The sequence below is a fragment of the Fukomys damarensis genome, unplaced genomic scaffold, assembly GCF_012274545.1.
Source record: "Fukomys damarensis isolate Sample0158 unplaced genomic scaffold, DMR_v1.0_HiC HiC_scaffold_33, whole genome shotgun sequence".
Taxonomy (NCBI): Eukaryota; Metazoa; Chordata; class Mammalia; order Rodentia; family Bathyergidae; genus Fukomys; species Fukomys damarensis.
In genome coordinates this window covers 49,375,601-49,385,678 of record NW_022900945.1, presented here as the reverse complement: position 1 = coordinate 49,385,678, position 10,078 = coordinate 49,375,601, and the positions used below count along the sequence as shown (strand labels likewise).

Below are 10,078 nucleotides of genomic sequence, written 5' to 3'. Positions count from 1 at the left end.
TGTTAAGTTTCTCCAGTTTAGCAGGTAGAGTGTTTCCTTTGTGGAATTCCTGAAAGTTACAGTTTCTTGTCTCTGACCTTTAGATGTGTGGTTGTCCGGGTTACTACTACCCACGGTGGGTTGTTTTGGTGAACCTGCTTGCTCTTTTCCTGTGTGACCTTTCAGTTACTATGGTAAACCCATCCCATAATAGTTTGTGGTTTTTTGCTTTAAAAGGCCGGTGCTTGCCGGCAATAAACGCCACCTTGATCAGACTCTTGTCTTGGCGTCCCTTCCTTTCTCTCTGCCCCATCTCCACCCTGCTGCTCTTTCAGGTTTGAGGCACTGCTGGACAGTGCTCTGCGTCGCCGGCTCGCGACACTTTCCTTTTAAAGCTTATGGCAGAAGGGACTTCCTTGTCATGCTGTTTATAGCTGACTTGCTTCAGAATGTCGACATTGGTTCTCTCTCCTAATACTCTATCTTTGATGTTAAATAAACACTTTGATTTGTGACTGAGGTGTTGAATTTCAGCAGGAGAGACATCCTGTAAGTTGGTCTGTTGGGCCTAATCCAGGACCTCAATTCAAATCAAAGGCTTCTAATTAATTTTATTGAATTTAAGAAGGAAGACATCTTGGGTGAGACTGTTGTGATGTTTGTGATATGGAAGACAGAGGAGGCAATATCAAGGTGCAGAATGTGAAGCTTCCTCTGTGGAAACTGCATCTCCACATCTGGTTCCTTACCCGCTTCTATTTGACACTATCCCTGGGGATCTAACAGGTCTTGTTTGACTGTTGGTTCTTTGTTTAGTTAGTTACAATGACCTTATTTAAGGCCGCAGAATCTCTTGTTTGATCTCTTATCTTCAGGGATATTGACAAGTATGAGGGAAAGATGGAGAGAAAGAAAAGAAAATGAAAAGAAATGGATAAAGGAAGAGAAGCTAAAACACATGACAGAAGAGAGGTGAAATGAGGAAGGACAAGCCGTTAACTTGAGAGGCAGGGAAAGTAAATTTGAACATTTCTGGTTAATTAGGAGATAAATTTGTAGTGGAAGTTTTGACCTCTTCCTATTACCTCCCAAGAATGCATGGAACTGTATGAATGGAAAGATTGAGATATGAAGATATAAATGACCAAAATCGCCAACATTTGTAGGTGCATTCTAGAACCATCAAGGCTTGAAGAATATTGGCCTTCCCTCAAGGACTCTGCTAGTTCTAGAGACTTCTGATTAGTGTTGGACAAGGAGAATATACCCCAAAGTTGATGGTGGGGGGCTCCTCAGGGAGAAATGACAAAGGCTTTGTTGCCCCTCTGAAAGCCTGAAAAAGTCAGTGGAAGTGGGAAATTGTAAATCACTCTCCATGGATATCTATTCTCACCACGTACAAGTTAGTGAGCCCAAGAACAAATTTTCTCATCTATAGCATGGGGATAGGAGTGCTGCCATCATCTGGAACATGTCAGAAACTAGCAGGTGATAGGGAATCTCAGGTGCTCTCCCAACCCTGCCATCACTGCCCACAAAACCCCATGTTCCGTTCTGAACTGCTGATTCCTGGAAATGAAAGCAAAGGTGGAAAATGAGGGTTAACAAACCTCACATACTCCAACTTATGCATTCAAAGCTTTATTTCCTGTATTGCCTCTTTCATTGTGCTTTGTGAAGCAGTGTAAGATTTCCAAAGAAAAGAATAATTTTAGCACTGACAATGGCAGATTGAACCACAAGCACCTGGTGGCCTAAGAAAGATAGTAGGTTTCCATTGTGTGAGAGGGAGGCTATTGGAACCTGGGCTTGTGACTCTGTCCCTCTCAGGAGGAAGCCAGATGGAGGAAGTGGATAAATAGCTCCAGACATCAGCCTGGACCATGTCCCTGCTATGGTCACATCACTGAGTCTTTGTCTTGAGAGCCCCCTTGTGCTGCTGCACTAGGGAACCTATCCACTCCCCAGTCTTCCGCTTGGCTTCCTCCCAGCTGAACAGGGGCTCATACTCCAGATCTCGTAGAGCTTTCTCATAGGTGACAGTGAACACACTATTTGACAGTGTCACTAAGTGGCGGTTAAAGGGGGGATGGTAACTGTAAATTGGACTCAGCAGTAAGCTCACCATTTCCAGCAGGAAAGCAAGCCAGTACATTACAGACAAAGGGATGCCTGGGCTAGAATCAAGGCGAAGGCCATATTCTTTGCTCAGGTTGTAATGAAGGTTACCATAACTTTGGTGAGGTGTGTCATCTGAGACATAATAGAACTGTCCTTGGATGTTTGGGGCCTTGTTGGGATCCCTCAGGGCTCTGGAGGCCAAAATGTGGGCCCAGGCCACATTCCTAACATAGACCTGGCTGGCTATAGAGAATTTGCCTGTACTCTTCAGGATCCCATCGTTTTTGAGGGCCCTTCCCATCACAGAAGATAAGAAGGGGCTTCCTTCCCCGTAGATGTAGGAGGGCCTCAAGGCACACGTGTACAAGGTGCCACCGTTTCTCAGCGTGCACCCATTAGCTTTCAGCACAGCCTTCTCGGCCAGCTTTTTGCTGCTTGGGTATGGCGCAGACCATGTGCTTTCATGTTGCTCATCCTCATGGGCATTCTGGACGATCTCCTTGTAGGAGTTGGGCCCAGCTACCTCAATTGAGCTGGTGTAGATGAAGAATGGCACGCTGGCTTGCACACAGGCCTCCAACAGGAGCTGGGTACCTGCAAGTCAGGAACACAGGGTCAGCATCAGGAACAACCCAAAGGGCCCGTTCTGGCTCAGGTTCATGTGATACTGACCTCCTCCCCTTGGCAATTATTGTATATCTGTCAGACTACTGTTAGGTGAAAATGCAAAGAGAAAAGAAGCTAATATTTACAGTTTGGCGAGGCAGTATTTCCAGGCTGTTGTGTTCTATCTGTGCTGTGTGTGTGTGTGTGTGTGTGTGTATTTTGAATTTTGTAAAGGGCATAGGGATGCTGCTGTGTATTTTACCAGTGCAGATAGACCTATAATTACCATGTATCTTGAGATACAATTCAGTTTTGGAGCCTGTACCTAGCTTTCCCTAGCCCCAGGTTTGGATCCCCAGTATAAATATAAAGAAGAAATTAAATAGCCAAAAATAAACACAAAAAAAAAATTACTGAGGGTCATCAGCATTATTTCATTTTTATGGGTCATTTTGTTCTAAAATTCAGGGGGAAAAGCAGCCAATTTAGAATTCATATCATTTATGCTCATGTTCATCAGCAATGTACAATCATAATTAGAAAACGTTATATATGCATATTGTTTTGAGGATCAATAAAACATTTTTACAGAAACAATCTGCGTGTGAGCTAATAGCTATTGTATGGGGGCGGATGTTCCCCGTGAAGATCACCACTAGTTCTATCACTTTGTTTATCCACATTATGAACAGTAGTGGTGATAAAGATTCACTTCACTCAGCATTCTGTGATCTAGCTTTGTCATTTTCTTTGTTGAGCCTTGTGGAGAACGGAAAGCAACAGTGCACAATGAGTGGGACTGTGTACAATGGAGGGAAATTACAAAACATTCTGCAGCGAGTCCTGTTGTTCTTGCAGGTGACTTAGCAATTCACTTGAAGAAGGGAGCAAGGAATGACCTCCCTCCCTCCCTCCCTTCCTCAGTCTCTTCCTTCCTTCCTTTCTTCCTTCTTCCCTTGCTTCATTAAAGTATTTGTTCATTTGATTTTCTTGATATTGACTGTATACTTTGAAAAAAAAAATGAGACCTATAGTGCAAAACTGTATGAGTTTAGTTAAAAGAAAGAGAGGAACTAAAGTGTCATTGTGAAGCATTTGGTAACCTCTGAAATGCTTTAGAAAACGAATACCTGCAACTCTGCTCTTATCATTTCTCATCCCCTGTTAGGACGTGAAGGGGGCAGGTCTCATGAGACACAGGCTGAAATAAAAATCTGTTTACTTACGGCAGCCTCCTATAGTGTGGGTACCTAAGGATTTGGTGGGGTAGAGAGGAGAAAATGTCTTTTCAACATGATATTGGAAAATGAAAGGTAATTGGTTTGCTTTGCAAGGGAGTCAGAGACTTTGTGAATTTGGAATCAAGATGGTCCTGACAGAAGGACCAGGGCCAGAGGGATGGTGTTGATGGAAAGATTGGCCCTCCAGGGTCAGAGAGATAGTGGGGCTGGCAACCTTCCTTGAGCTAATGTGTTTCAATTTAAAGCCTGTTGGAAATCTGCAATTCAAAAGAGGTCACCAAGCATTTAGAAATGAGAATCTAAGGAAGGCTTTCTTTAGGCATTTGACCATAACCTACTCATGGTTCAGACACAGTACTGCACTGAAGGGGCAATTCTATAGATAGTGGGGTAGGATTCTGCCATAGGAAATACTGTGGAAAGGCTCATGCTGTACCAGACTTCTGTGGACCAGCTGTGCTAGTTCTCTGGAGAGGAGGCCTTCTTTCAAGTGGGCAGGAGGCCCTCGAGATTCTTATCAGCCTTCATGCAAAAATCTAAATATATAGCTGAAGAGGTATCAGCTGAGTTTGGGTTTGGTTTCACTCAGAGGAGACCTTGGGAGGATGGACATCAAGAGTGTAAACGCAGAGGAGAGTTGACCCTGTAATGGAGTAACTGAAGGAAGACTATTCTTGGTTTGGGGACCCAACCTGAGTGCTTTTAAATTCTTGCTTTTCTCTTAACTACCTGTGGGGCCTTGGCCAACTTCCTTGCTTTTCTGAGCCCCAGTTTCCTTACCTAAAAGGTCAGAGAGTAACAGCGCTGAGCTCTGCCGGCGGAGAGTGCTGAGCAAAGGCTGATGGGCCAGGGCCCAGCCGGTGTTCCCCAGTGGGACTCCTGTCCCCCCCCCATGTCTTCTGCCGTTCCCGTTTCCCACCTGCTGCACGTCACCCACAGGCTGCTCTACCTCTCAGGTTGATGTCTACCATAGTCTCTCTAGGGACCGCACCGGATACATCGATCACAGAAGCGGCATGGATGACAACTGAGATGCCCTGGCAGGCTGTCCTCAGGCACTGAGCATCCCGAATGTCTCCTTCAAGCAGTGTCACCTTGGTCTTTGTCTGCAGCTCTGTGGAAACACAAAAGAGTTCATTTGGAAGCTTTCTGCAGGGTCTGGGAAATCTACTGATAAGGTGACAGTATGTGGGTTTTCAAGGATAGTCATAGCAGGGGGTTGTCTAGGATGAAACACATTCCATGGAGGGAGCAAGGTAGTGAAGGCACAAAAATCACAGTGTGTAGCATTTATTGGCAAAGAACAAGCAACTGTTTGTACCCAGCGTGATGCAGAACATGTCTCTGAACAGTAAGTTCTGAGTCTCTGGAATAAAAATAATTGTTATCGAGTGCTGATAAGTTTTAACAGATGCATCAAGGAGAGTGGGAAAGCTGGAGAGTTGGATAAAGATGAGAAGTTCGAATTTAACTGCATAGGCAGTGAAGAATTATATAGCGATTTGGAACTGCAAGAGGAAGAGGGGCAGGCCTGTGACTAGGACACTCACCTGGACTTCAGGATGTCAAATGTACTGTTGTGGTGATGTAAGAGAAAGCAGGACAGCAATGCACTAATTGGAATGCCTCTGCCAGAGTTCTGATGCAGGTAAACGGGGCCCAGCAGTAGGAGCAGAGGAGAGGAGACCCAGAAGTGATGAGTATTAGGTCTTATCATGAAAGGTCTGGTTACTTACTGGGTCTGGGTCTAGGAAATCAGTTAAACTCTGAACTAATGTTTCCTGTTGTGGTGACTAGAAGGCCAGTGGAGCTAGTAGCAGAATTCAGGATGGGCTCTTCTGATGGACTTAATTGAAAATGTCTGATTATGTGTCAGATATTATCAGGAGCAGACATCAGTGTCCAGCAGTTGACACTGCTGACAACAGGATGTATCCATAGTTTAAGTGAGATGTAAGGAATGATAGAATGATACTGCCACTGACAAGGCCAACTCAAATTAGCCCTGAAAATCCACCGTGCCACACTCAGACTCCAACACTCCACACTTCTTTGTGCAGACAAATTCACAGTTCACTCACTTCCTTTCCTAAAGACCTCAGCAGACAGGAATTTTTTTTTTTTTTTTTTTTTTTTTTTGTATGGGGCTAGAACTCAGGATCTTGCGCATACAAGACAGGCATGGGAACCACTGGGCTAAATCCCAGGTTCAGGATTTCTGATTCTGTTTTTTCTGTGCAGGGCAGGAAACTGAGGCTCAGAGGTGTTTAGGAACCACTGTTAATGAGTGCTGAACTGCCCCCTGCCTCCATGGCTTGCTGTGTTTGCCCTGCATTCTAAGAGCAGGACTAAGTAATTGGAAGTAACTTTTCTAAGGCTGAGTAAATACACAGGAACTAACTAATAGTTGCAATGAAGGCTAAGAAGAGGGAGAGAGACAACCAGAGGGAAAATGCAGGGCTGGAGAAAGCCTTTCCTGTGCCGCAAGAAGAACCATGCCCTGGAATCCTGTGCTGAATTATGTGTTCTTCCAGCCCTTGCCTTTGTCCGGAAAGAAGGTCGTACAGTGCAAGATGGTGGGTAAGGGCTGCAGTAGGGAGGTGGCCGTCCGCCTCAGCATGGCATCTTCCTTTGTTATGTCCCTTCTCTGCCCCTGCTGCTTTCCTACTGTCTCTATTGCTGACATCAGAGAGCTTGACTCGCAGGAGTGACTAAGAGAGGTAGGAGGAGCCCAGACCCAGAGAGAAATGGGCTCTCACCCCATCAGTGCTCACAGACCTTGACAGTCCAGCAGAGGGCACCATGGGTTCTTCATGGCTGAGTCACTGTTTCTTCCTTTCCAAGTCATGTGGTTCTGGCCAGTGCTTTGCACAGAGTATGCAGTCACTTCTATTTGTTTAGGTGAGTTGCAGGAAAGCCCAAAGTCAAGCTGCTTGGCAGGTTCATCATTAAGCTTACAGATACCACTGCTTGGCATCCTGGACCCCAGATCTTCTTGACCTTGTTCTATGTGTTGTAAATTGGGCAAGTTAATTAACCTCCGCGTGCCTGTCTTCTTCTGACAAATCGGAGTTTAGCAATGTTTCGTGTCTCCTGGGCTTGTCTTCTGATGGTAAGTAGTTGACAATGCAGACATTGTATCATTGCTAGCACAGATAGAACACTGTAAGGATGCTCCAGTCTTGCCTTTCTGCAGGCCCCTCCCCATTGCTCACTCCCCCTGAACTGTCACCTTGGGGAGCTCTTCCTCCAGGAAGAGCACTGCTTTCCTACCACCAAGAGTTAAATTGTAAATATTGCAGAGATATACAGGCTTACGAAGTGTCTGTTCACATTTTAATATTTGTTTGTTGGACAGATCATTGACGCAGTCAGGAGAGCTGGGTTTAGCTTCCTCTCATTTCTTGTCCAGAGGGGTGTGCCCTCTTTCCTACTTTCAACACAGGGCTATTTTTAAGATCTGGGGTAAAGCAGCTGGGAAAGTGCAATATCTATCCATCCATTTTATTTGCAGCAGGGGCAGCAATTTGCAAAAACAACAAAGGATAATTCCAGCAACTCCTCTTCACTCTCTTTGTGGGAAGAGCCAAAAGGCACAGTAAGAAGAATATAGGCGGATTCTGGGGTGGGGGGCAATGTTGGTCATACTGCTTCTCACCTCTCTGTACTACGGTGACTTTGTATGGGTACTGAATGTATTCTCTGCCTCTGTCTCTGTGTCTGTGTCTGTCTGTCTCTGTCTCCCCACCCTGCTTCATACTACACAGAGCAGCTTTACTTGCAGTTACTTTCATTGTACCTTCACCTAAAATGCTATTTGTACCCCAAAAGAAAACAAACAGTGACACCCAGGGCAACCCAGAGAGTCAAGGACTGATCGCTGAGGCCCCTGGCTTAATAGTCCTTGGCAGATGTTGCATGAGATTTGCCAAGTTCAGGAACTTGAGCACATTAAGGAGCTGCAGTTGAAGGGTAGCGGTAATGTGTGCTTTCTAGTTGGGAAGTAGAGAGGCCCGGGGACCCACTGACTGCTTATGGCTACCCTGAGTAGTTGTGGGTCCTGGCTTAGCCAGAAGATATACAGTGTGGGAGATATCTGGTGTTAGATTCACAAACGACAGGATGCCTCTGGCTGTTGAAGATCAAAGGAAGCATGCTGTCTCACCATATTTTTAGTATCTTGGGAGAAGTCTGAGAAATATGTTCCTATCCTCACCATATTTTCTTAGCATCTTGATATGAGGCTACAAAATATGGCCATGCCCTTTGTAGACCCTTTGGCTTAAGCCCGAGGAGCATTTGCCCTAACTACTTCTGAGCAACCAAGGGTAAGCCCATGGTTATTATGATATCATTAGCATTGCAGTTTTGACCCCACAATGGGTTCTGGCAGCCATTGTAATTTTGTCCAATTCCATATAAACGCAAGAACCATTTCAAATAATTGGATAGAGTTCCCCCTTAGGTGTCAAGTTTCCAGTAAATATGCCTCCAGGCCGCAAGTTTCCAGTAAATATCTTAAAACCTAAAGCTGAGAGGGCTGTTGTGGGTCAAATCTGTTCTTGAGTTTTCTCATTGTCCTACTTCTACTCTGGGGCATTACTTTCCTTTCATAAGTCTCTGTCTTTCTTTCCGCTTCTGTGTGCCCTGCTCAGTTCTTAATTTGGGACTCGAGGAACCTGTATGTTGGAGGACGTCGAGAAGAACCCTCCAGTAACAGGGCCAAAAACCAGTGTTCCAACAGCTATACAAGACTGTATATGCTGTGCATCCTGGATTTTTTCCTGATGAGTGTGGACATGGGAGGTGCCTATGTCTCCAAGTTTCCTTTACTTGTTTCAGAAAGCAGCTCCTCCCACACTTGCTTTGGCTTTAAAATGGAGCCCTACCATCAAATGTCCAATTCACTTACTAGAGAATTCCTCCCTGGTTTCGGGTCTGAAGGCCTTGTCCAGGGCCCTGACCTCATGCAGCTCCTTCTCCTGCACCAACAAGTGGATGATCCTCTGGCCAAGGAAGCCTCCTGCTCCTGTCACCAGGCAGCTCCACCCAGCCATTGCCAAAGCAAAAAGCAGAGCAGACTGAGGAGCTGGCGTGGTGACTTTGTGACTCTGCAAAGGGTTAGAGGAAAAGAAAAATCCAATAGGTATAGGGCAGACAAACTGCTTGCAATGACAGAGGGGGGAAATTTACTCAGTTTGTCTCCTCTACTCTCACACACGGACTTGGTTCACCTCTGTGACCACAGTGTGTGCAGGATCAGCATCTAACACTATCAGATGCCATGGTTGAAGGGCTTAGTCCCTGAAACCTCCAAATCACTTTAAATATCAATTGTAAACCCAAGTTATTTTAGCTGTTCTCCTGAAAAGACAGCTGTAAATCTGGATTCCCGGAATACCTCATTTGGTTCAATTAAACTGAATGAAATCACAGAACCCATAGAAATATTCACTTACCTACTATGTTGGTTTATAAAGGAGGTTGCAAAGGATACAAATAGAAAGATGCCGAATGTGGAAGAAGTGGCAGCAAGCTTCAGTGCTCTTGCTGTCTTCGGCACTCAGTGGGAATGTCCAGGCGTTCAGCTTGCCAGAAGCTCTCAGAGCCTTGTCCTTTAAGCTTTTATGGAGTCCCTGTATATACATAACCAAGGCATGAACAAATATGCAAGATAAGATTGCATATGAGGGCAACCATGATAACAGACTGAGTCAGAATCCAATAAGACCTGCGTATTTAGATTCCTCTGCATTCCTTTCTTGAGGATATGGGGCAGGACCACCCTGGAATGAAGATCCCTGGAATGTAGATCACATAGAAAGCCAAATCCTGCCTTCTAAGCAGAAGTCCTTCATAGCCAAGGAATAGAAACCTCTAAAGACTCTACCACATTACTCAACTACCATTCAGTCGTGATTACTATGATCGGTGGATCATTGTATATGAAGGTGTCTTCCGTAGTAAAACCTCTTCAGTCTGCAGAGTCACATTCTAAAAGCAGGACCTTGAGAAAACAGTTAGCCCCCTCATTCATCTGGAATTATTAAGGTAAGAGACAGCATTGTCTTTTGCTTTGAGCTTTTCAGGAGTTTTAAATATAGTATTAGTTTTCCATAAATTTACAACAC

At 45.0% G+C, this 10,078-nt stretch overlaps 1 protein-coding gene across 1 annotated transcript; it reads right to left on the bottom strand.

Annotated features, from left to right (window-relative positions):
• Nucleotides 1-1,610: 1,610 nt before the first annotated feature.
• Nucleotides 1,611-9,498, bottom strand: LOC104875818 (3 beta-hydroxysteroid dehydrogenase/Delta 5-->4-isomerase type 1). The gene is made up of 4 exons (XM_033758267.1): nt 9,407-9,498; nt 8,860-9,058; nt 4,897-5,061; nt 1,611-2,694 (listed from the first exon to the last, which is right to left on the bottom strand). The coding sequence occupies exons 2-4, from the start codon at nt 9,002-9,004 to the stop codon at nt 1,883-1,885; spliced, it is 1,122 nt and encodes a 373-aa protein (XP_033614158.1). The 5' UTR covers nt 9,005-9,058; nt 9,407-9,498; the 3' UTR covers nt 1,611-1,882.
• Between the last annotated feature and the right edge of the window lie 580 nt (nt 9,499-10,078).

What these genes read in the sequence shown, in the direction of transcription:
- LOC104875818 (XM_033758267.1), bottom strand. Translation starts at nt 9,004, where the DNA reads ATGGCTGGGTGGAGCTGCCTGGTGACAGGAGCAGGAGGCTTCCTTGGC. An exon ending in AACCAGGGAGGAATTCTCTA is followed by an intron (nt 5,062 to 8,859) that starts GTAAGTGAATTG and finishes GTGTTTCCACAG; the next exon opens with AGCTGCAGACAAAGACCAAG. An exon ending in GGTAGACATCAACCTGAGAG is followed by an intron (nt 2,695 to 4,896) that starts GTAGAGCAGCCT and finishes CCTGACTTGCAG; the next exon opens with GTACCCAGCTCCTGTTGGAG.